At 51.7% G+C, this 26,143-nt stretch overlaps 1 protein-coding gene across 3 annotated transcripts in view; it reads left to right on the forward strand.

The window, feature by feature from the left end:
• The first annotated feature begins 2,557 nt into the window (after window positions 1–2,557).
• The window catches only part of LOC128843875 (testis-expressed protein 2-like), a 37,436-nt gene continuing 13,850 nt past the window's right edge, over window positions 2,558–26,143 (forward strand). The window contains exons 1-8 of one of the 3 annotated variants that reach the window (XM_054040978.1): window positions 13,633–13,673; window positions 14,192–14,405; window positions 15,988–17,391; window positions 19,196–19,396; window positions 19,830–20,157; window positions 21,701–21,942; window positions 22,201–22,347; window positions 23,875–23,974. In XM_054040978.1, the coding sequence (XP_053896953.1) occupies window positions 16,015–17,391; window positions 19,196–19,396; window positions 19,830–20,157; window positions 21,701–21,942; window positions 22,201–22,347; window positions 23,875–23,974 (2,395 nt within the window). In that variant the 5' untranslated portion in view covers window positions 13,633–13,673; window positions 14,192–14,405; window positions 15,988–16,014. Of the gene's footprint in view, window positions 2,659–13,632; window positions 13,674–14,191; window positions 14,406–15,987; window positions 17,392–19,195; window positions 19,397–19,829; window positions 20,158–21,700; window positions 21,943–22,200; window positions 22,348–23,874; window positions 23,975–26,143 lie in introns of those variants that run through there. The other 2 variants (XM_054040980.1, XM_054040979.1) reach the window with 2 other exon arrangements.

The following is a 26,143-nucleotide window of genomic DNA, read 5'->3' on the forward strand; positions in this document are numbered from 1 at the left end:
AAGAAACCAGCTTCTGCTGTTTGATTCTTGCTGGGTGCAGGGAAACAGGACTTCGTACCTTCTTCATAAATACATAGGATTGCATCAAAGTAACACCAGACTCGGCACCAATTTCTCCTGCTAACTGGAACAACGTGCAGGATCCTGAATTTTTGGCTGGCCTCTGAGGTAACGAGGGTTACAATACATCACTCACTCACTCATGCCCGTCACCCCAATCGGGGTATGGGCCGCCAACCACAGATCTCCAGAGTCCTCTATCCTGGGCCATTTGCTCTAGCTGGTTCCAGGTATAGCCCATTTTTATGCTATCAGCCTGAAGGTCGCGTCGCCAGGTGTTTCTTGGACGGCCTCTTTTCAGGTTGTTGCTCCTCATCTCTGCTGCGACCTGCGCCATCTTTCTTAACTCGTACATGGTCCTCATGTTCCATGTACCGATGGTAATCCTCCTAGTTGCAAGAAGGGTAATCGGCTTTGTGGCTTCCTCACGACTTTCACCACCCAGCGTCATGCGTCTTCGAGTTGAAGACCCTTCTTTTTCCAGGCTAAAAGTCTCTGTTATCTCTATTGTTGGCGTTTCTGTAGCAGGTTAATTTTTTACGGGGTGGAGTTGCTAGCCCCACGCCCAACCCTCCTCCTTTATCCTGACTTGGGACAGGCAGATGGCCCCAAAGGACCTCTCTGGTGGAGTTTTACAATACATATATAAACATAATATAAGGACAGGGGTCAAGTCCTAGGGGAATGTATAGATTAAAATCTCTCGCCTTAAACTGTATCCAGAAATGGCTCAGATCTACGCCGCAGAGGGGTTAGGTGTACATCCCTGAGTACACCCACAGCTGCGTTCTGCGCTAGCTGAAGCTTTCAAGCTGTCTTCAGCTGAAGCCCCAGGCAGAGGGCACTGCAGTCATCCAGCCTGGAATCTCAGCTGTCCTGTTGCAATATTCCCTAGCCGGCCTGATCCTGGCATTTCCTTACTGATGTTAATGGGAGCAGGACTGAGGTCTCTATTGCAGCACGTATCCGGTGAGCTCCCAGCACTCATCATCCCAGCCTGAGTATATGGCATGGAAAACACATCAATATGGCTATAGAAAAGAAAAGAAAAGAAAAGAAAAGAAAAGAAAAGAAAAGAAAAGAAAAGAAAAGAAAAGAAAAGAAAGCATTGCCCACAGCTGAACTGGGCTGTTAATATGGGAGAATTTTAAGTGATCCTGGAAGGTTAAGAATCCTGCATTGAGACATGGAGAGATTCACCCTGGAAACCATACAATCAGCCCCAGGGCCCAGTGTGTTTGCTTGCTCTTGTTTAACACCCACAACATGCTCAGAACCGTACACTACCCACAAGTATAGGCAGCCCCTGTCCCAGAGAGCCCAGAACATAGCAAATGGGATGCACCGACAAATACAGCGGTGGGGGTCCCAGGGTGGTCCCTTGTTTTATTAATGATAAACTCGCCGCTTGGATTTGCATGAGGGCAGGATGGTGGTAATTTAACAACATGAATTTCCTTCCTTTTTCAAAGGGAAAGGACTTTAACCACGGAGAGCCAGCTCCTCCGCAACACAGCTCCACTGCAGACAAGGGAGAGAGGCCCATTTGCACCGGCTCAGGACCCGGTCCCCAGTTTTCCTTTTGCAGCCTGTGTTGGTTCACTTTTTGCGTTTCCTCCAGCCTGGACCCTACCAACGCACGAGGTGGTTTCTCTTCACCCACCACCTTCTGGTTAATTTCTCTCTAGCAAGGTCCTGCAATGCTGGGCTTGCAAACACCAGGATGGGAAGGTTTCGTTTGTTTGGGGAGGACATGAACCTGTTTCCACTGGATTTGGGCCCCTCCTTTCCCCATTTGAGCTGCCACTGTTCCTTAAAACAGATGCACTGCAAGGGCCCCCCCCTCCCTTCGCAGGGGCTGCGTCCGGACCGACCCCGCAGGCAAAGGCTGCTTGGGGGACCCGCAAGTCACTGGCCCTTCCCCGTGAGTGGCCCAGTGAGTGCGAGCAGCGTGCATCGGGAGCCGTGCCAGCTGCAGTCACGGTAGCACAGTGCCGGGGGCGGAGGGGAGGGTGGGATATTTATAGCATCTTGGCCACTGGGGCGCAGCGGAGGGGTTCATTGTTCAGAGCCCTTCTGCCACCCCTGCAGCTCAGGGCTGATCGTTTGGCAACGTGACAAGGAGGGGGGGGGGTCTCCAAGCCTCTAGCTGCTCAAAGCACCAGCCCTGCCAACGCCGCAGCAGCCGGGGCTGACCATGAGCCGGTGCCCGGGCCGCCGGGCTGCTCCCCGCCAGCCAGCCGCGCTCCCTCTGCGGCGCGCCTCGGAGCCGGCGGCGATGCGAGCGGGCGGTGCGGGGCGCTGCTCCCGGGGAGCCCCGCGCTAAGCGCCGCCACGCACCGAGCGGGCCCCGGCTCCCGCCGCGGCGGAGGAGCCGGGACTCTGGGAGCCCAGTTCAGCCCATAGGGACCGTGCCAGGCAGGCCGCCGCTTGCAGCAGCACCGCCCAGGCGCCGGGGGCTGCAGCGGCGTGGGCCCCTGTCTCGCGTGGGCGGATCGCAGCGGCGGGGCCATGCCCGGGCGCTTCTCCAGCTGAAGGATCCCGGGGGGCCGGCCTGACAGCCCCGCCCGCCGCCCCGCTTCCCCGGCTCCCACGCAGGTGAGTTCCGCGGAAACCTCGAGCTGGAGGCAAACGGAGGAGAGTCGCGCGTGGGACTTTGGGGTTTTGTTGCAGCCGGGCTGCGTGGCCGGAGGGCGGTGCACAAAGACCAGCTCCAGGGGCTGCCCAGGGCTCAGACCTAAGGATTCAAATCCCAGAGGCAGCTTGTGTCCCAGCCAGGGGGTTGCCCCCGTGTTAGGGGCGACCCAGGAAGAGCGCAAGGCTGGAATGATTTCGGGGCGGGCTGTGTGCGGTCCACACCCCAGGTAAAGGCCTTGTGGGGCCGGCAACCCGCGCTGCGTTGGAAGCAGCAGAATAATCCAGCAGTTTTTCCGGCTAGAAATTAATGTCACCAGTGCGATGAGTTGTGAGGAGCTCAAGACATTACAAAAAGAAAAGTTCTCGAGACAGTCGCCCACTTAGAGACACCCAGGGTGAATGGCTACCCGGGTGTGTTTGCGGAACACATTTCTGCAGCATGTGTTGTGAACCTCCAACTCCTGTCCCTAGTGGGACATCGATATGTGCATTGCAAATATATAGCAGAGTAGGGCTGGGTTTTCAACTACAGGCAGTTCAGACCTGACCAGACATGAATTCACCTGTTCTATAAGTGTGATGGATGATATGTAACTGGGGGGCCGCGTGAGGAATGTCTGCTGGCTGGCGAGTTCAGCATATGCTGGAGACTTTCAAGGGGATCCCACCCCTCTGTGCCATGTAGCCTCAATGGTGTCTTCAACCGGGTGCCGCAGGAGCTTGGTGATGGCTCATGGGGGTTTTCTCCTCTCGGTAGGATGGACCATTTTACCATCGGATGAGGGTTTGGTGAACTATGGAGAATGACTGGCTGGTTTCCCAGGGTCTAGGGTTAGAGATCCACAGCAGAAAATGTCACCATCCTCTTACCTCTTCTACTCCCCACCCCCCACCGCAAAAAAAATCCCCAAACCCCCACCCTTTCAGAGACCAAGCACTAGGTGTGGAGAGTAGAATGCTTTTAGAGCATTAGAGGCAACGCTTCAAGGTCAGGAGAGAGGACTATTGGCAGGGCAGCCTAGAGCTAGCTTGCCCTGGCGCTGCCCCGTGCGTGGCAACCTGGCACCCTTCGCCGCCACTAAATCCACTTAAAAAGAGGCCCAAGACCATCTCCTTCCAAGCACCTTGCAGTGATCAGCTGATCCCTGCAATGCTGCCGGAGTTTTAACAGATCCTTAGCATCCTGCTCCCACTTGGCGACTGGAGCAAACCGTGGGTGGACGCAACAGAGGGGCAGATGTGCATTTGTGTCTCCCCTCCCAGTGCAGTTGGGATCCCCCTAGCCAAGCAGAAGTCTCCTCGGCTGCTTTGGCGTGGGTTTTACCTGTCTTTCTAGTGAATACAGCGCTGGGGAAGGGTGCAGGATTAACAGACCTGGCACCATGGCATCTCTCTTCCCAGAGCAGTGGTCATTGTTATGTATTTCTGTTGCCTGCAGAGGTGTGCACGGTGCTGTACAGAGGGTTACAACAGACAGCCCCTCCCCCAAGGACTTTGCAGGCTGAATGCCCTGTGCCTTGGATCATGAGAATGGATCAGTCTGGGGGTGTGTGGAGAGGGGGGAAGCTCTTCAGTATGCACCTCCAATGGCCGTCTGTGGGGGGCTCCCTGTGGATCTAGATTCACAGATGGAGAGAGGGCCAGGAAGGGAGAGCTGGGAACCTGAGGGTAGCTCCACAGGTAGCTCCACCTGGGCTCCACAGGCTTCTTCCATCCCCCAAACCCAAAGGGCAAACAGGAGCAAGGCAATACACTGAATCTTCCTCCTCTGCTCCAGGGATCACCACCCTACGCGGGCTGAAGGGGCTGCAGCTGTCAAGGATTACTAACAGCACAGCTGTACTGTCCAGGGTCAGTAGGAGGCCCCAGGGTGGCTGGGAGACCGACTGGAAGCAAGGAGAGAGTCTCCATGCTGTTGCCCCAGGAGATTTCCTTGAGATCCCCACAGGATCAGCGAGCTGCTTGCATGTCTAAGGGCTGCAGGATGCAATGCCAGCAGCCAGTAATATTTAGGCTCCAATCCTGCAGTCCAGCCCCTGCTACCCACCCACAGCCCTTTGCAAGATCCTGCCCATAGCTTTTATCAGGTGGATGTACTGAAGTGGATGTCGGCTGTTAACGCTGTCAGAGAGCCAAGTAGCTCTGAAGGTGATCTGCAAAAGAAAGAATCTGGATTAAATTCCCTTTGTTTTGCTTCTTGATGGGGACTGAAAGGTGCATGCGGGAGTGAGCATGTTGGCATGCAGGGTTCTTTTTCCCCTTATAAATATCAGGCATCTCAAGTCTTTTCTTCCCTGTTTTTGCTGGATGGCTCCTTGGCTGACCAGGGATGTGAATCAGGTGCTTTCCAACTCTTTAGCTGAAGGCGCTCGTTCCGCAGTAAAGAGAGCTCTTTCCCCAGATTCTAAAGGGACCGTTAGATAAAACCGAATACAAATCACAAGCAATCCCCTCTCTTCCTTTGATGTTATAAGCCCAGTTGTTCTCCAGTGGGCCATGGAGACAAGGCCTGAATTTTGAATGTAAAAAATATCGAGACACATTTTGAAACGAAAAGAAAACATGCCTGCTCCAGCCTTTTCTCCAACATGAAGAAGCAAAGAAAGGGGGAGGGATAGCTCAGTGGTTTGAGCGTTGGCCTGCTAAACCCAGGGTTGTGAGTTCAATCCTTGAGGGGGCCACTTGGGGATCTGGGGCAAAATCAGTACTTGGTCCTGCTAGTGAAGGCAGGGGGCTGGACTCGATGACCTTTCAAGGTCCCTTCCAGTTCTAGGAGATAGGATATCTCCATTATTTTATTTAGGGCACAGCCCCCATAGTTTTGTCCTTTTCCAATCACCTCCAAGCGATATGCTCTGAACATCAGCGCCCCCGCTCCTTCTAGACCAGTGGTTCTAAACCTGTTTATCATCGTGGGCCGCCTATGCAGCTCTCCCTGTGGTATGGGGGCCACATCCACACAATATATATACCACCTGTATGGCCCTGAGGATGTCACATGGGACACAGCTGTGTGCTGATTGGGCCACAAGCAGCCTGCAGGTTGAGAACCACTGCTCTAGGCCCAGAGCAGAGTGACTATCCAAGTGCACATGGAAGCCTCTGAGTTCTTTGGTTACGAACAACTGATCTGGCCGCAGCTCTGAATCGAACAGGGGCTGTGCCCAGGGCTTTGAAATCTCTGTGCTCAGGCAAGCGGTGGCAGCCACTCTGCCTTCTGGATGCTGCCATTTCAAATTAGGTCAGTCATTCATCGCAGATAGATTTCTGCAAAGCTCCCTCCCAGAGGACAAAGCGGAATTTGGTAGCAGTGGCAGGTGCCGAGGGACCATTAAGCGAGGACCTCTCGCTGCAGCGTGCGTCCTATGGATCAGAGAGCAGCAAGTCACTGGAGGTGGCAGTGGGGCCCATGGGGAATGGGGAGCTGAGGACATGACTTACCTGCCTTGTTTTGTGGTGTGTAGAACAAGCGATGTGTTATTTTTCATACTGGTATTTATTATTCAGAGGGATCAGACAGGCTGGAAAAGGCTCATAAGAGACAATGGGCCAAATGTCTCCTTGGGGGCCAAGCTTCAGCTGGTGTAAATCAGCACTGCTCCACTAACGTCAATAGTGCGACGCCAGCTGCGGATCTGGCTCTTGGAACATACTTAGTGGAGCTGCCAGAATATAAACACCAAGGATGAGGATATTTTTACAGTAACCTCTGTTTTAGGTACAATTGTCACGATGCTCTCTCAGGAGTAGAGCCTGCTGGTCAGGGATTTTTGTCCTGAAAAACTGTCCTCTAATCAGATATAGTCTGATTAAATAACAGGGGCTTATTATCCAGATTCGAGCCCTGCATGTTAGACCCTCCGCCCCTTTTTAACACCAACAGGAAATGCACGTGTTGGTGCAGGGTTGCACGTGGCTCTACACGTTTCAGGTAAGGCCAGCCTGATCTCTGTGAGGCACAGCACAGCGTTAGTGGCAGCGGATACGGGCAAGTGAACAGACACCGAGTCCTGAATCGCAGCAGGGGTGACGGCCCATTACAGCGGAGGTCAATGAGAGATGTAGCGCTCCTCTCCCTTGAATGCATGCAGGCCCCATGTCTGAATCCCGCTGCCTGCATGGCTGCTCGTCAGCACTGGAATGGGGCGCTCTCCTTGATGCCTGTGTTCTTGCATGTGAGCTATATGCCTAGAGTCGGAGAAAACAGCAATGCAGAGAGCTGCACGGGGGTCTCCCTAAGAGATCCCTGACCCCTCAGAGACGAGACTGTCGTGGAGCGAGTGTCCACTGCATTCACGGTACAGAAGTTATTCTAATGCTTTGTATCACGGCAGCACCTGGGATCAGGGCCCTTTGTGCTAGCTGCTTTATAGTCACATAGTAAGAGAGAGGCCCTGCCCCCAAGAGCTTCCAGTCTAATCAGAGACAACAAAGGAGGGGAAGCAACTACCCAAAGGTCACAACTGGGACTAGGGCCTAGGTCATCTGACTCCTAACCCAGAAGCCTGAGCGCTAGACCACATAGCCTCCTGAAGGAGACCCTTGGTCATTGTTTAGGCCAGAAAGAACCAGAGGCGAAGGTGGACTCCTTAAAAGACTTAAGAACGCCCCCTCCTTGAGCCAGTGGTCAGGTTGGGATTCAGTTTGCATCCCCAGCGGAAGACAGAAATTCCTCCCCGAGCTGCATTAGTAAAGGGAACCGGGAACTTCCCTGGGTGCTCAGTTACACCTCCGTCACTGGGGTTACCCCCGCCTCACCGAGATCAGAATTCAGCCCCTCCAGGAGAAGAGGGCGCTCATAAAAAACCCACCCCACCCCACCCCAGCTCTCTGGGCCATTTTAAAGTGACGCTCTCAGCACCTTCCGTCTCACCTCATGATCAGCCCGGCACTTACGCAGCGCCCCAGAGGCACGAGGCGGGGGAGTGTGGTCACACGTTCTGCACCTGCCGTTTTTATTTTTATCTGGGCCGAGCTGTGAACATCAGTGCTCACAAAGGTGAAAAACTGGGATGGTGCCAGCTAGGCAGGGCAGAGGAGGTTGGGACTGAGCTTCCTGGCCCAGTCCTGCCAATGGCCCTCTACCCAGACACACAGCCTTCCCCATGCCCACTGGGCACCTCACTTCTAGCCTGTACCCATCCTACTATTCCAGCTGTTGGTCTGACCCAGCTCTGCCAATGCACCTCAGAGCTGTCCTGCAGCCTCCTCCCCCACCCCCCATTCCAGCCCTGGACGCCCCACCCACACAGCCCTGCCACTGCCCCATAGTCCTCACCTGCAACCCCCTGCATTGTAGTCCTGAGCCTGACATCGTTCTGCTAACACCTGTGCTAACCTGCAGCATCTCCTGCTGGTCCAGTCCTAGGCTCCTACACACAGCTGCACCAATGCCTTTCAGTCCTGACCCGTAACACCTTTTTACAAGGGCCACAGATCTAATCCACTGGATGAGAAGGAGTCTGATGCAGAAACTGGTCAGGGGCAGTGAGGCAGTGAAGCCAAGAGGTGTAGGAGCCTTTGGGCTGTAGCAGGTCCTGTTATTTGTATTACGGTAGCACCTAGGAGCCCCAGTCATGGACCAGGTTGCCAGTGTGCTAGGTTCTGTACAAACAGAACAAAGGTGGCCCCTGCCCCAAAGAGCTTGTCTCGCCCCCCCTTTCACTGTTTGTGCACAGAGTGACCTTGGCCTTTTGGGGGAGAGGGACTTCAGCGTCTCCCCAGTTTCACCCCATTACTGCCACTGCGTGCACCCATTCTCTGGTCCCGGAGGGCTGGAGGCAGCTCCATCCTGGACTATCAGCAACACCGCTCTGAGCATCATGCGGGTTGAGTCAGCGAAGAGCAAGGCAAAGTGATTCTACTCCCAGGGGTGACGTTTCCAAAAAGCTCAGGACCTGAATTCTACGGTGCTGCCGTAATACCCTCAGGGCGACACTGATTGCAATGTTCTTTATGAAGCTAGCACCACCAGGCAAAGCTGCTCAAGGAGTCACACACTTGCCCAGGGCCTATTTTGGTTCAGGATTTACTCTTTCCTGACCCATCTGAATCAAAACCAGCTGTCATAATATATAGCCATAACTCAATAATGCTGGTTTTCTTCAAGCTAGGCTTGTTTTGTAGATCTCATTGCAACTTAAAAAAAAATCAAGCCAAGCTTGAAGATTGTACCTGAGGCTGTATAAGAAATTCCAATGTGTATTTACTCTAGTATTCATTAATAAGTCAAATAGTTTAAAGCAGAAGCTCAAGAGGACAGAGTTAAAAATGAGCTTCAGCCTTTTCTGTCCATGTCCTGTATTTTGGGTGCTTGATTTCTCAGCATTTGGCCAAACTTTTTGCCTGGAATATGTAGATCTGTTTTATAAAAAGGTCAATTTGCAGATAATTTACATCCTTTGATTGCAGTTTGGTTTCCTTCAAACTGCATCACTTCCTAATCAAAGAGCAACTGGAGGAGCTCTCCAGTCCCCAGACTAATAACCACAGCAGTTTGGTTTCTGTATCCGTATATTTCAGGGATAATTAGATGAGGGATTTCTCGCCCTTTTGGTTGGCTCATAAATCAGTCTCTTTGAAGTGAAGCAAAACTCTGGTGCAGTCTTCACTAGCAGCCTGCTCACTGCTCAAGCAGCCACTGACAGTTTAATAGGCTGGAGAGAACTCCTGGAAATTATTTTTTTCAATTAACTCTGGCTAATTTTGGGACAAACGCAAACACTAATTTGGCAGTGGTTCATCTGGGAATAAGATGCTGGGAGCTTTAATTGGATAGAGTCCAGTTGGATGAACCTTTATATTACAAAATGATTACGTAGCATTTGTAAGTATCACCTGTTCATTTTAATAAACATGAAGTACGGTAAATAACTACGGTAGCCGTTACAGCTTTGTGCAATTAAAGTGTTATCAGACTAGAGACATGGATGTGCTTTCCAAGAAAGATCAGACCAAACTGTCCCAAATGAACAATCCTAAACACTGGATCATTTCAGGATGCAGCTCTCCTCCATCTCTATGTTGGATCAAATCAGAACCCTAGATCCAAACACCTACAAGCTCTGAGGAAGTTTGGATCTAGCTGAGACCCCACATTCCTAGTATTTTTGACCAAAATTTTCAAACGTGACAAGTGATTTTGAATGCCTCAGAGTTTGGGTGACCAATCTGAGATGCCTTAAAGGGACTCTTTGCTGGGGGAGAAGAGGTGCTCTTGGCCGCCTGAGGGGGGGGGGCAAGTGGGGCAATTTGCCCCAGGCCCTGCAGGGGCCCCCATGAGAATATAGCATTCTATAGTATTACAACTTTTTTTATGGAAGGGGCCCCCGAAATTGCTTTGCCCCAGGCCCCCTGAATCCTCTGGGCGGCCCTGGAGGTGCTCAGCACCTTCTGAAAATCAGCCCCCTTTAGGAGGTCTCAAATTTGGCCCTTAAAAACTGACACATCCAAACTCCGTAGTCACTTTGGACTCGCTTGTCTGTGGAGATGTTTGTAGCACCTTGCAAGGTGGACAGAACTGGGTAATATGCCTCAAAAAACCGTTGGTGAGCTTTCTAGTGACCCTCCCTGCCTTCTGTGTTTCAGAAGTCACCAGCACTCTGCCACTGCAGTGGTGTATTCATGGAACTAGGCCTGGCATGTGGACCCTCTTGTGCCATGAGGTTCCTTCATATTCTGTATGTTGTGTAAAGAGTGAAAGACACCACAGTGGGGGAATAGTGAGCTTAGTTACCCACACAGAGCAGGATACCATTAAAAGGAAGGGGGCGGGGGGGTTTGAAGCAGTAGGCAGAAAAAAAGAATCACATTTCACCTCTGTGCCTCAGTTTCCCCATGAGGCTAATAATCCCCTACTTTCCAGGGAGGCTTAATTCATTAGTGTTTGGAAAGCGCTTTAAGACCCTCAGATGAAAGTTGCCACTGGTGTAATGAGTTTTATTCGTTATAATTCTATTGTACGCTCTTCCATGAGCTGTGGGTCAAAATGGGTCTGCTCTTGGGTTTAGATTAGCTCAAGTGCTTCTCAGACCTCTTGGATCTACAAAGCAGGCTGAAACTCTTGTGCGAAGAGCCTTTTTTATGGTTGAATTGAGGAACTGGCATAATTAACACAACGTGGGCAGCGAGGAAAGATGGCAGCCAGAGAATTGCCCTGGTTAAATATTTGCCATTTTGAACCCTGAGCTGGCCTGCGAGGTTATCATCCAAGGCTCACCTGTAAAAATCACAGGGGACGGCTATGAGTTCTAAGCACCAGGTTTAACCTACCTACTGTGTCTGAAAGTCCTCACTGACATCCTAGCAGACGCTTCAGCTCTTTCACCTTCCAGGAGAGGTGCACACTGCGTGGAACGGGAATGGGTGTAAGTCTTTCTGACAAGACCTGTAGCCAAGGTGCAGCCTGCTTTGCGTGGCCATTAGTGGCCCCTGTCTGATCCCCAGCTTAAGTATAAGGATTTGTCCTGGCATCCTTGGCCAGCCTTCCTCCTTCCCCCTGAGGTACTGCAATGTGCTGCTGCCTTCATTCCCCAGAGGTGGCTGCATTTCAGTGGTTGCTATATAGCATGTACCATACTTTGAGTTCTTTCCGGATGAAAGCTACTATATAAATACAAGCTGTATTACTGAACAGGCTGCCAATGTATTAATGGCCTCTTAGGATACAGGACTTTTTAGCTTTTAAAAACCAAGCAAAATATGACTGGGATAATTGAAGAAGGGCCAAGTTCTGAGAGGTGCTGAGCCCTCAAGCACTTGCTGCTGACACCGCAAAAGGTCGGGGCCTCTCTGGATCTGGCTCTAAATGCAAAAGCTGCTCTTAGCCAGTATCTGCCGATTCTGTACCTGGAGCTAGTTCTGGTACCCAGGGGGCTGCAGGCTCAGTGGGTGGAGACGATAGCGTGACTCAGGACAGTCTGCTCTTCTTTGCGAGCAAGCAGCATTAGGGAATCTCCACAACGGCCATGTGACTCGTGCGGTCACAGCCATTTTCACAGCGTGGGCCACACCCTAATCCGTGGGTAGGTTTTTCTGCCAGAGGCAGTAGGAGCAGCCGTCTGAGCACTGCATTGGGAGCCAGGTCTAGTCCCAGCTCTGCCTCTTGGGCAAGTCGCTTCACTTCTCTAGGCCTCAGTTTCCCCATCTGTAAAATGGGGATCATGATACTCACCCTACTTTGTACACTGCTTTGCTATCTATGGGAGGGATGGAAATTGCTCAGACCAGCTCCGTTCCCACTGGCAATCGTGTAACATCCCTGGGGCAACTGCAGGTGTTAGTTACAAAGACAAAGGAACCATAGGAAAATATTTATATGTTTTTAGCTTCTTTCAGTGGTAGTGGAGAATTGCTCAGGCTCCATCTTGCACCTCTATCCTTGTACTAGCTGCTCCTCGCGTGGGACCCTGTCTACACGAAAGACATTTGCAGAAGGGTAACTAGCTCACGCACACCAGAGCACACCCCTCATAGAGACATGCTGCCCTGAGACAAAGTGAAGCTTACGGCAGTGCAGCTTTCTTTGGTCTGACACCAGAGTACGCGTGCAGTGGTCTGAGCTTCTAACATCATCGAGACCATTGCAATCATCTAGTCTGACTTCCTGCACAACACAGGCCATAGGACTTCTCTGTGTAACTCCTGCTTCACCCCAGTAGCTGTGCTTTAACCAGAGCAGCGCTTCTAGGAAACATCCGCTCTTGATTTTAAAATCGCCAGTGATGGAGAATCCCTTGGTAAGTTGTTCCAATGGTTAATTACCCTTATTGCTAAAAATCTGCACCTTATTTCTAGTCTGAAGGAGTCTAGCTTCAATCTGATCGGATCTGGTTGTACCTTTGTATGCTAAACCGAAGAGCCCGCTATTACCAAATTTCTGTTCTCCATATAGGTACTTTTGGACTCTGCTCCATCACCCCTGAACATTCCCTTTGATGAGATAAACAAATAAATTGAGCTCCTGAAATCTTTTTGCTGTTGGCTGCGTTTTCCAGTCTTTGAATCATTCTCATGGCAGTGCCTTGGCATTAAGGTCTGCACCTGTAAATTCCTTAATGACGGCAGGACCTGGGACTTGCCGCTAGCAAGGTCTCTCCTAGGCCAGGGTTTAGTTCTGTTCTATGAAGTGGTGGTGAACTCTGCAGAGGAGCAATGTATCCAAGGCCCATCTACACCATCCTAAGGAGGGCACTGGTAGAATCTTTCTTCACAATCGCTCTCAAAACAGGGTGTTAAACAACCCCGGTCACTTAACATAAATCAGTCAAACCACACCTTTAAAAAGAGCTTCATTTAGCATGACTGATCACTACCAGACAGGCTTTCTCTCTCCCTTTTAGCTCCTCCCTGGAAGCCTGACTCCTGCTCCAGGTGTCCCAGTGCAAGCTGTTTGGGCCACCCGTAGCCCATTAACCCTTTCTGGGACTTGCATGCCCCATCGAACAGAGGAGAAAAGGAAGGCTGTTTTTTCTGGTGCGCAGAGCAGGGAAATGGGAGTCCGGACTCCTGGGTTACTTTGAGTGTAAACTCTTTGGGGTAGGGACAAGGCTGTACAAGGCTTAGCACAATGGTGCCTAACTGGGGTTTCTAGGCACACCTGTAATAGCTATCACTGGGTTCTCTCCCCAGCTCTGCCGCCGACGCGCTTGCTTGATCTTAACTTCACTTTGCCTTTGTTTAGCCATCTCTACAATGGGGATGAGAACAGCTGTCCTGCCTCCCACGTGGGCTGGGACGTGCCAGACATGTTCAGAAAATGCGAGGCTAGTTTAGCTTCAAGACAACGGGCGACAGCAGTGCAGAGCATCACGAACCCTGAAGCTCGAACATCAGCATGCCGCGAAAGCGGCCAGGTTAACCTCAGCCTCCTCAGTGCCTTCTCTTGCGATCTCACTGGAAGGAGGTAAATATCCAGCTACTGCACAGCGCAGAAGGATGAGATGAATGATATGAGACGGCTGCTGCTGAGAGGCTGGGTAAGTGCAGCTGAACAGACGTCTTTGTTCTTCACTTCGAGACTCCTCCTGACAGCGGCAGAAGTGTAAATGCAAATCAGTCACCGTTGCTAGCAAACGTGCCGCAGCTCTGCAGCTGACTGCAAAACGAAGCGTTTGCAAAGGCCTTGTAGCTAGACAGGGAGCGCTCCAGCAAAATACAGGGGCTAGCTCCAGTGCAGTGCTCTCTGGAGCCCCGAGGAGATGCTCTCCAGCCCTCTCCTGGATGGACTGGGGCATCCGTCAGGTTTATTCTGGGACCAATTTGCTCATGTAAATCAGGAGGAGGTAGGGAATACGAAGCATGAGATTATATAAACCGAGCCAGAGGCGGCTGCTGCACAGCCTGTAATTAATTCATGTCTGTAAAGTTCTTTGCAGAGCCAGAGCCCAATGCAGCCCTGGTGTAAGCAGGCCAGGCCCTGACAGCAGGGCTCCATTTGGCCCCAAAAGCTCTATAAATGCTAAGCATTCTTTTTCCCTCCTGTAAATCTGAGCAGCACTGGACACCCCTGCCTGGCTATTTGGAACAGGAACACAGAAACATGGCGTCTGCTTTGGAATTCATTTCTAACGACTCATTTTGAGTACACTGCTTGGCACAGTAACAAACTGGCTGGGGTTGATATCCCCTCTGCCCCCTACTGGATGGAATAAGCATTGCTCAACGGTGTGTCATGGGCCCTATACTACTAACAAAGATTCGCCTATAGCGTAAGTGATCTGTGCTTTTGGAGCCAAGGGGAGCAGAGTTCTAGCCCAGCTATCACTATGATGTTCCAAGTGGCCCTGCAGTGTGTCATTAGCAGGAGTTTTCTGGCCAGAATGGTAAACGTTTTCACCCCACTCCTGCCCCCTCCCAAGCAGAATAGCAAATACTGTCATTTATTATTTGTATTGTGGTGACATCTAGGAGCCCCCACGGAGTCAGGGCCCCACTGTGCTAGGGGCTGTACATACTCCTAGTGAGAGACAGTCCCTGGCCCAGAGAGCCCACAGTCCAAACAGCCTTCCTCTCCAAATAATGCATAACCACAAATGCGAATAATGATTAATAATGTTTCCCGCCTGATTTTTTGGAACAATTGCTTGGCAGAGCTCGGGAGGGTTGTTGTGGTAGTTTGATATTTTGGGATGGAGCGATCTGGCAATATTTTATGACAACTTGGAAAATTCTCTGGTAAAACAAAGTAGTTTTTGGGGGGAGGCTAAACTTTTTGTAAATCTAGTAAAAATTCAGATTATGGAATTTTTTCCCTCGTACAACACGAGCTTTTGTTTAATTGAATTGGGGCCTAGATATAGTTTTAAAACCATTTGTCAATGTATAGCTAATGGAACACAGGGGTAGCTCTGGCTTCAATTCAAATATCTATTAAGCAAGCAACACAATTAGAAGAGTAAGATAATGCTGTTTAGTACTAGGCGGTTTATTCTTCCATTAACCATAAGAGGCTAAGAAGATCAGTCACCACCAATAACTCATAGTGCTGTAGGATAAACTGCCCCCAAAACACAAGTAGAATTATTAGATTTCTGGCATCATTTCTAACGTACAACGGATTAAAAAGAAAGCTACAGATGAAATCCCATGTTGCATTTTTTTAAAGGAAGTTGACTATGGTAATGCGTGTGTGTCAGTGTTATCTGTGTGTGTCAGGAGTTGGGCCTTGTTGTTTATTTATGTGCATCTGACAGCAAACTACAAACCCCGCAAAGACTTACGCATGTGAATAAATTAACTCATAGGTGTGGTTCTATTAAATTCAATGAGACTGCTCATGTGAGTGAAGTTACTCACGGGTATACATTTTTGCAAGATTGGAGCCATAAAACCATGCACATCCCCCAAGACTAAAAAATCACCTATCGGCCGTGTACCTTACTTTACTGGTACTCCGCTGAGCCCCTCTTCTCTCTTGTTTTGAAACACACCTTTCCAAAGTCGGTGGGCTATGAAGGCACTACCTACCTGTGCCAGGGTAGAACACTTCTGTGTCTTGCCTTTGGCAGTTTGCCTATCTGCCTAGGACAAATGCTGTTCTACTGTTCCAAGGTTTTGTGGAATATTTAGCACAAGTGAACAAGAATCAGCATAATACAGTTTGCCATGATTACCCAACATGTATATTTGGTATAATATATTCCATATTGACACCATGCACGTAGTACCTATTCATGTGGGAGGGCTAGGGAGGTGTCACCTATATGGTTTTCCCCCCTTCCATCTAGTTCTCCTAGACAGTGAGGTCAACTGGGCCCTACCCACTTTGATTCATTTGTGCCTTCCTTACAGAACCAAACACTAGCAGTGATGTGAACAATGGCTGGTCACGCCAAAGCGACCCTGGAGCCAGCGGGCTCTTCTCCTGCCTCCTTTTCTCCCCCAGGCTCGCCTCAGCAAAGAGACCCGATGGTCAGTTCCCAAGAGATAACCAGCCAGTTCGCCAGTGCCAGGAGCAAAGAGGACTGGGAGAACCTGGACGGGAGTGAGTTGATTTTCACCTTGGATAAGGATGAAGAGGAAGGAGCTGCCAATTTGCCTGAGAACTCTGTTCTGTATGTGGACACTGGGCAGTGTGAAGGCCAACCTGGATCTTCGTTCCATAGGCCATTCCCTCCGGTTTCTCCTCCAGAGCTGGGCTTCCTGATTGACATCCCCTTCTATCACCTGCCTGGCTTCTCTCCACCGAGCTCCAGTGCCCCCCCGAATCTGCAGGGCTCCCCGGGCCCCAAGCCCCTCATTAACTTAGTGAAGTCCCTGTCGACCGAGATACAAGCCAAGGAGAGCTGCCCTCTCAAGCCCCAGCCCTTGCTGAACTTGGTCAAGTCCATTTCGACGGAGATCTCCCACCTGGAGCCTGAGGTGACGCAGTCCAAATCAGACTCGAAGCTCAATGTGCATCTGTGGAGGCAGATCACCCATCCCAAGAGCAGAGATGGGGACTCCAGGACAGCCCCCTCCTCCCCCAATATCTCCCCTTCAGAGAGCAAAGGCAGCTTCTTCAGGGTGCAGGAGGCCAAGTTCGAGGACACGAAGAGGAGGTTCTCCGAGGCCATGCAGGAACCTCTCAGCAGACTCAGCAAAATCATCGGGGACGAGAACAGCGTCTCGGCCAAGTATAAACTGCCCCACTCCGGTGCTTACGTTCATGACTCCCTGTCCAGCCACAGCGGGGACTGCAGTAGTGCGGACGTCAAGGCTGCTAGGCCCAGTCCCGGGAAAGCGGAGAGCGACCGGCCGGGAGAGCACACGTGCAAAGCGATCCGGAGGACCCAGGCGAAGGACGGCTTCCCCTTGGAGCACAAGTGGGGGCCCGCCTTGAACTGCAGGTATGAGATCTGCTCCTGTGGAGACGTAATCCAGGTGGTGGAAATGGAGCAGAGTGAGAACGGCCCGGAGGAGGCGCAGCTGCGGCAGCCCCTGGACGAGCTCCTCCCAGCCCAGCCTGGCAGCCCGGTGCCATGCAAAACCCTCGCCTGCGTCGCCATCTTGGCTTACAATTACTTCATCCTGCCTCTGCCCCCTTACCTCTCGGGCCTCTGTCTGGGACTGGCCTGCGGGTTCGTACTAGGCTTCCTGGTCATCCTGCTGTTCGTGCCAAAGCCTTCCCTGGCTCCCCGGCAGGGACGGTACCCACAGGACAAGCTGCACTCGGAGCTGCTAACGAGGAAGCCACGGGAACCAGACGTCCTCAAGGTAGGAGATACGTCTGGTGGGGGGTGATGCCCGCTTAGGGGTCGCTCTGCTCCAGGGGGACAGCAGTTATCCAGACCACGGCTCTGTAACATGCACGGCCTGTGCGACGCCAGGGCCGGGTAGCCGTGCTCCAAGTGCTGATCATTCCCACGGCGTTTGGGTGCATGCAGACAGCGCCCGCCACATAGCAGCACCCCGGTTGCCACAGGAACCCCTGTGGGCCCCAGACATTCGGGACTAGGTGGCTGCTGGAGAGTGTATCTAATCCACCGGCTCAGGGTGTGTGACGACCATGCCCCCAGCAACTCCAACAGCCTACTGCATATCCCCAGCTAGCGTCCTCCTTTAGCTCCGCCGGTGTCTGTCTGTTTAGGTCCCTCTAGAGCCCCCATCACCACGATCCCTGAGCACCACACCATGAATTTATCCCCACATACCCCTGTGAGGTAGGACTGTGCTGTTATCCCTGTCATGGTTATGTGATGGGAAACTGAGGCATGGGGAGGGTCCATGACTAGCCCACGGTCACACAGGACGCTCTAGGAGAGCCAGGAACTCCTGAGTCCCAGTCCCGTACCCATCCTTCCTCCCTAAAGCATTGCTGCTGGGCAGAGACCGGCCTCTGATGTGGAAGGCTAAGCACGCATCTGGGCATAGGGTGACCAGACAGCAAGTGTGAAAAATCGGGACAGGGGGTGGGGAGGTAATAGGCTTCTAGATAAGAAAAAGCCTCAAATATTGGGACTGTCCCTATAAAATCGGGACATCTGGTCACCCGATCAGGGCATGAAGAGGAGCGGGCTGGGCTCCTCAGTGCCAGGTAGGTAGCAAAGGGGGTTAGAAAGGCAGCAGCATTAATTACTTGGAAGTCAGGCAGGGGAAGAGAAATGCTTCCTTCAGGGCTGACAAGGTGGGGAGCTGAGCTGCAGCCAAGCTAGGGCAGACACCGAGCAGGAGATTTGATTCAGGGTTTGGATTCTGTCGATGCATTAATGACACAGTAACTCCCCAAACCCCGTTGACCCAGAGACTGGATCATGTGTGCGCCAGTCAAACGTCCCAGTACGCTGGCTGGGCGATATTTCAGGGCCAGGGTGAGGAACGGGCTAATGGCAAGCAGCCAGGAGGCTAAGCCTTGTGTGTTTTGGAAATCTGCTGAAACGCTGCCCTGGAGGTAACAGAAACGTTTGAGCAGACGCAGGCTTTGGGAGCTCCGGGTCGTGATTTCACATTGCTGGTTAAGTGTCGCGATAGTTGAAAGGGAATTCTTTATCATCCCCATTTTCTCCAGACGTGTGTCGAGCCGTATCGCTTGACACTGACGAAGCCCCTCTCGTCTCCAGGGGAGCAGGGCTGGGGTCCAGGGGTTAATTTGCTGTGTTGCTGTTGTAAAGTTGCACTTTATTTGTCCTTGTGGCCTCACACCGGTGAAAGATAATGTGCACACTCACACACCTACGTGAACACACGCACCCCTTCTCCTTTGCCACTCAGCACACACATCTCCCTGCATGCATGTGTGCACTTGTGCACCCCAGGCCACCCCACGTGCGACATGCACACACATCCAACTCTCGCGCGCGTCACACCACACCTTACCTGCACGCTCATCCCCTCCTACTCGATAGCACATTTCTCATGAGCGTGTCACAGCAATTCTTTTCCAAGTGCAAGCAACTGGCCCGAAAAACAATTCCCATCACACTGTAGGCAGCAAGGAGCACATACCACGGCTGGTCCCACAGTAAATCCATTAGCCGGCCACGGCTGCAAGACATAATCTCATGCAGACTTTCCCTTCCAGAGCTGGATGAACGAAATGTATTTCTACGACCCGGAGACCTACCACCCGTCGCTCACTCACTCGGTGTTTGTGACGCTGGAAGGCTCCGCCATGAAGCTCTCCTACCCTAAGAACAACGTCCCGCGCCGAGCTACCTTCGAAGAAGAAACCCTCGACGTGGCCTTTGTCAGCCATCGGCACTACGACATGAGCAACGCCCAGGTAGGACTCTGCCAGAGGAGATCAAACAGTCCCCACAGAATAGCTGAAAGCATCTAGTTTAAACTGAGCCAAGACAGGTGGATGTAGCTTTGAACCTGAACTCGTCCCATTGGGGCTGGGTGATACAGGCCTCATGCTGGACTTCATCCTACCACATCATGGATGTGTTTTGGCCTTCAGTGGGAACATTTGGTAAGTCCTTCTCAGCCCAGCTGGACCATTTTGGCCCTTGGGACTCTTCATAGCAAGGCCATTGCTCTTCCTTCACTGTGTCTCCATTAAAGAGAGTCCCCGTGGCTGGATGCGCCATGTGATTGGTGTAGCCCAGTGGGACAGGGGAGACAAAGAACATACGCAGTCCCCAGGCTGAAGGAACGGCTCAGTGTCCCCATGGCTTAGCCTCCCTGCCTGACAGCATTTGTTGATATTGCAGGTCTTTCTCTTCCCACCGGGCCTGGCCCGAAAGAGGATGTGGAACAAGAAATATCCCATCTGCATTCTGTTCCCAGACCAAGAGGACCAGAATTTCAGAAGCTCAAATGAGCATGACATGGACCTCTCAAGAGATGAAAGCCTGAAAATGACTCGGACACCAGGCCAGGATGTCCCCCTGAAGCCTCCAGGGGACCTCCAGGAAAGGACTCTCTACCTCTTTGGAAGAACAGGAAGGGACAAAGAAGAGTGGTTCCAACATCTCACGACAGCCTCCCTAGGGGACTGTCATGAGGTGCAGAGTGCCAGCTGGAGTGAAGGCAAATTTGGTAAAACATTTGGCCCGGGGGGGAGGGATAGCTCAGTGGTTTGAGCATTGGCCTGCTAAACCCAGGGTTGTGAGTTCAATCCTTGAGGGGGCCACTTAGGGATCTGGGGCAAAAATCACTACTTGGTCCTGCTAGTGAAGGCAGGGGGCTGGACTCAATGACCTTTCAAGGTCCCTTCCAGCTCTATGAAATAGGTATATCTCCATATCTTATTTATTTATCATGGTGGCCTCTTTTGCATTTAGGCAAATACAGATAATCCAATGGAGGAGGTCATTTCTATAGCCATGGGCTTTAATCGGCTTGCTGTGGGCTAAATCCACCATGGGGGGAAACAAGTATAATCCCACTAAAGTCAAACGAGTTGAGCCCAATTGTGCGAGCACTAACTCTGGAGAAAGACAGAGGGGGATGTCTGGTGGTAGATGGACCAATCCGCTTCAACCATGCCCCAGCCTAAAAGCATTTTCAGCAACTCTTTAGCAACAGATTTGCTGACATTCTACATGGCAGGTTTATTGGAAGGTGCCAATCTCAATATTCATGGCAACCAGTAAAACTCTGAGCAAGAGTCTTTACATTGAGCTAAATAATAATAACTAGCTTCAGAAGCTGATTCGGTTTGGTGGGATGCCATCCGGATTCATTGTCGCTGACGGCAAAGCTCGCTCAGCTCTATAAACAACTACCCCGGATTGAGCTGCAGCAGAGGGTGCTGAAAGCATGCTGGATGTGCCTGCCGAGGCCTCGCTCACCTGCAGAGAGATGCAGAGTGCCCGCAGTGTATTGCATCGGTACCTGGGAGAGAGAGAGATGGTCTGTGGCCTGAGCAACAGATGAGGAACCAGGAACTTCTGAATTCTAAACCTGGCTCCAACTCCCGTTGTAGCTTTGGGCGAGTCGCTGCACCAATCTGTGCCTCGGTTTCTCTGTCTGTGCGACAGAACTAATGATACCCATTGCCCTTATAGGGGGGTTATGAGGATTAACTGGCTGAAGTGTGGCAAATGCTTTGAAGTTGAATAGAAAAATCTGATCATTACACTCTGCATCTTCCTCCTGGGCAGGGAAAGACTCCTTCCTTTCCTAGATGCACAATTGTATCTCAGAGGGCGTTACACTTTGAGCCGGGGAGGGGGCGATTCCCAGCTTGAGGAGACGTCTCTGCGCTAGCGCTGATCAAACTGGTGTGCTATACAGAGAGCGTCGCCATGGTGGTGGCAGGGGGCTAGCTGTCCTGAGTATGTACCATCTGAGATGCTCGGCATGTACTTGAGGTGGCTGGCCCCTCCCGCTGCTCGCCCCGCTAAGCGGCACTCCGCTGACAGCACACCAGCTCGAGCACAGCGAGCGGGAGTCCATCTCCTCCAGCTGGGAAAACCTCCCCCCAGCTTGAAGTGTAGACTTACCCTCAGTGCTGATGGGTCTGTCCTTCCATCCGGCTGGCGTTGCTGGACGCCATTCGCTTGCACCGCTCCTCTGTCTCTACTCCCCTCAACGGAACACAACCAGAGGACTAGCTCCATTTGTTTCTGTTTCCCAGGTTTCGGTCCGAACCAGCTCTCCAGCCCTTCAGGAAAGGGCATCAACAACAGTGGCAGCAGCCGGGGAAGCACGGAAGACATCCCTTCGTTGTTGAGACCCAAGGATCTAGCTGGCACCGTCCGGCAGAAGATTCTTCTGGATTACAGCACCTACATGTCCCGGTTTGTCCAGCCAGAAACGGGCACCAGCCCCCTCCAGAGCCCCTGTCACAGCGCCAGGGGCAGCCCAACCTCGCAAAAGGTGAGCGAAGCCAACGGCGTAGTCTGGCAAGAAATCCAGAGGCTTAGAGAAACAGACACGTGAATTCTCACAAAAGATTTGCCCATGCCCCTCGGCATATACTAAATATAGTATGTGAGAGTCAGGGATACTACTGTACACTAATTTGATCTGATACTTACATTACGCTTCGGCATTTGTTGGTCTCCTTCATTCTGTAGCGTATACGTGGCCCATTTTCAGGTATTCTTATTTCTCTCTCTCTCACTCTTTTTTAAGTTCCTCAGGGACATGAATGGCAGCAGTGAATTGTCCATGGCTTGGATGAATGCACTGGTTGGGCGAATCTTCTGGGACTTCCTGAGGGAGAAATATTGGATGGACCAAGTGTCAAACAAGATCCAGAAGAAGTTAAGCAAAATCAAGGTGAGACGGTATGGATCTTTGCTTTCCCTTGCAGAAGAACCTCATGGTGTTCCACCTGTCTCATTGGCTGGGGAATGGGACTGGAAGAGAAAGTCCGGGCTCTGGTATTTTTCAGAGCATTGCGATGCAAGTGTGATGCATCCATCAAGTTGCCTTTAGGACCATATGGACCAAGTCCTTTATTGAAGTCAGTGGAGTTTTGCCACTGACTTTGATGGGAGCAGGATTTGGCAGTCAAGTTGACATATGGACCAAAGACTTGACTGATGCTCTGTGAACTGGTGATTCATGTGCCCAGCTTTCTCAAATCTTTCATTGGTAGGAAACCTTACGACCAGGGTTCATCATTAAAGTTAAAGGGTTTATTAGGGAATTAGGAATTCATTTTTGGAATCTTTTAAAATCAAGATTAGATGCTTTTCTCAAAGCCACGCGCTAGCTCACATCAATTCAGGGCAGTCCTACGGCCTGTACTATGCAGGAGGTCTGACAAGACGATCCTGATGGCCCCTTCTGGCTTTATAATCTATGAATTAACAGCGCAGTTGGGAAGCGTTTATTCAAACCCAGCCTGGGTCAGCAGTGACGGAGAGCCCTTTGCTGCTGGCTCTGGTTGCCTTTGGGCACAAGCTGGTCTCAGATCAGTTCTTAGTGGGACAGGCGTCCACACTACAAAACCCTTTAGCACAATGGGGTCCTTTGCTGGCTCTCTCAGCAGGGAGGCCAAGGATAAATGGGGCCCTAGAGATGGCAATCTCCTCTGCCCCCCTCTCCCAGAGAGCGTCCCTCCAGGGCAGGGACAAAGCATGTCGGCAGAGAGCAGCGTATGGGGACATGTGCCCATCTGAAACCAGTTAGAAAGGGTCTGAAGTAGATTGGTTTTGGGAGGGGCCTCGTACTGGACCTTCAGTGAGCACTAGGACTCTGTCAGTGCTTGGAGATGCTTACGCTCCATCCATTAAGCCACCATGGATGGAACAAGCCGCATGCATTAGCCACGGTACAAGTTCAGACATTCTGGGGAGCCCTTCTCCTAAAGGGTTTTCTACTCTGCCCTCCCCCAGGTCTGTTCTTCACTGGGTTATGAGTTGTCCGGTTTTAATGACATTTTAATTAAAAATTTAACTCCGGGGATCCAGCAAGGCTATTCCTGTGAGATAGAGGGTGGCTTTAAAAAAAAAATAGACTGGAGCACAGTTTGTGTGGAGAATTGTTTGGGACACAGAAGAATATAGCAGCTACAACACCTACAGAAACCAACGGTCATAGAGAACAATCCTGCATTGGGATTTGGAGGATGGACCCAGTAGATCTTACCCATCTCTCATTTCTACAGCTGGAATAATGCTCATCCTACTTTGACAGTTTCATTGAGATGGCCCCATATCCTGGCTGGACAGCTCGGCCAGGGCCTCTTTAAACAGCCCTGTAGCCTAGTTTCTGATTAATGATAAGCAGCTTCCTTTCTGCATCTGCTTGGAAGGAGATTGGGTTTAATCGCTCTCCTTTGTTCTCGCTCCAACCTAGCTCCCGTACTTCATGAACGAGCTCACACTCAACGAGCTGGACATGGGGACATCCATCCCCCTCGTTCTCAGTGCCTCCAGTCCGATCATCGATAACCGAGGTAAGGGTCCCAACGGCAGCCCCCCTCCCACCCGGTTCAATGCATTCGCACCAGGCCTTAGCCCCTGTCACTTTGCACTAACGTAGGGACTGGGCTCAAGACTTCTTTAAAAAAAACATGTTTTGGGAAGATTAAAGCATCCCTGTGAAAAGTGACCAGCCCTTGTGCCCATCAGCCACGGACAAAGACCATTTCAGAGCAACAAGTCTGTAGAAGTTACTTGGTGGCAACTATTTGACACGAGCTTGGTTCTACCACAGCGATAGCACTCCCTGCTTCGTCCAAAGAGCAGTCAATCAATGGGAGGTTTACATTGACTTCTGGGAGCTTTGGGTCCAGCCCTATGGCATTGCTAATGCACCCACAACCAGATTATCCTACAGTCCAGTATTCCACAGAGACTGACCTCTGCTGTCACTCCTAGGAGGGATCCCTCCAGCTCAGGGTGGCGACACGTTGGTGGGGTTGTAAGGGAGAAGCTTGCATTGTTGCTGCCCAACAATGGCTTCCCTGTGCTCTGGCCTCTGATCTCCAGGGCTGTCGATCCAGCACCTTCCTCCATCATTAATTGACTGACAAAAGAAACCCAAAATGGGCATTTTATAGAATCATACAATATCCGGGTTGGAAGGGACCTCAGGAGGTCATCTAGTCCCACCCCCTGCTCAGAGCAGGACCAATCCCCAACTAAATCATCCCAGCCAGTGCTTTGTCAAGCTGGGCCTTAAAAACCTCTAAGGATGGAGATTCCACCACCTCCCTAGGGAACCCATTCCAGTGCTTCACCACCCGCCTAGTAAAATAGTGTTTCCTAGTATCCAACCTAGACCTCCCCCACTGCAACTTGAGACCATTGCTCCTTGTTCTGTCAGTGAACCAAACTGAGACAGTTACAGCTGGGGGCCACTATGAACTGGAGGGTTATAACTGGGGGTGCTATATACTAGGAACCCGCCCCCCCGGGCAGTGAGAGCCCCTCGCCCTGATGGAAAACAGGGCAAGTAGAACACCCAGAACCAATGGGTCCCTTCCCTGAGGGGGCCACTGCAATGGGAGGATGGGGAAGGGCAGTTGTCCATGCTGCTAAGTCTCATCCCAGGGCAGCCCTGGGGAAATGGCAAGTTGGCAGCCTCCTAGGGGAAAGGAAGAAGTGTGTCAAGTGGCAGAAGAGTCCAGGACTGCCTCAGGGACAGGGAAAGAGTAGGCTTGGAGTAGAGGAGGGAGCATAGGGAGGGGCCAGGTGTGGAGAAAGGCAGGCAGAGAGTCAGGGCACTGGAATTAAGCTGGATTAACCCCAAGCACCACAGCCAGCGCTTCCACACCCACACCCACTTTGTTCCACATGGGTGGCCATTTGGAGAGTCACGTAGCAACCAGCCTGAGGGTAGCAGAGGGGTTAGCCACTCACAGTGATGCACAGCTTGGAACAAAGGCTTAGGGGAAGGTCACAAACCCGTCCCCAAAATGGGGTGCATTTGGGGGAGATGCCGCTGGATCCCCTAGACTGCGGCACCAGTCTTTCTCCATCCCAGGCATCCCACAACCCAGCTGTGGCAGCACGTTAACCCTCCCAAGTCTCCAGTTATCCTCTCTAAAAAGGTCATCCTTCCCCCCCTCCCCTCCGGAATTCATTCAATAGAGACGCTGGATTAATATTTCATCCCCACACACTGTTTGCCAGGGACTCCTTGCAGTGGAAGAATAAAGCTTGTGTTGACCCCCTCCCCCCCACATGCACATCCCCTCGCATCCCTCCAGATCTCCCACCAGCACCTCAGTCTCCATTCCCACTGTGCAGCCTCAGATAAAGGGGGCGAGAGCACGCAGGGGCTCAAAACATTCACAGCCTGCTTGGGAATGCGCAATCTGCCACCCACACTCCCAGGAGGCGGGTGTAAAGGGGACAGAGGAGGGAAAAATAAAGGGGCCACGCTGAGCCTTCAAACAGAGCCCTCTTCCTGCTCCCGGCGGCCGACTCAGCACAGTAATAATCGCTCTGTGCAGCCAGAAGCCAGTGCAGTGCAGTCCAGTCCTTGCTACGGGCATCACAAGAACCTGCTGAATTTCCCAATGTGTGGAAAAGGGATCCTGCATTATTAATGTCAGGATAAAGGCCTCGACCAGGATTGGGCCCCACTGTGCTAGAGGTTGTGTGTATGTACGTACGCA

The sequence above is a fragment of the Malaclemys terrapin genome, chromosome 10 (genome assembly GCF_027887155.1).
Source record: "Malaclemys terrapin pileata isolate rMalTer1 chromosome 10, rMalTer1.hap1, whole genome shotgun sequence".
In the NCBI taxonomy this organism is placed as follows: Eukaryota; Metazoa; Chordata; order Testudines; family Emydidae; genus Malaclemys; species Malaclemys terrapin.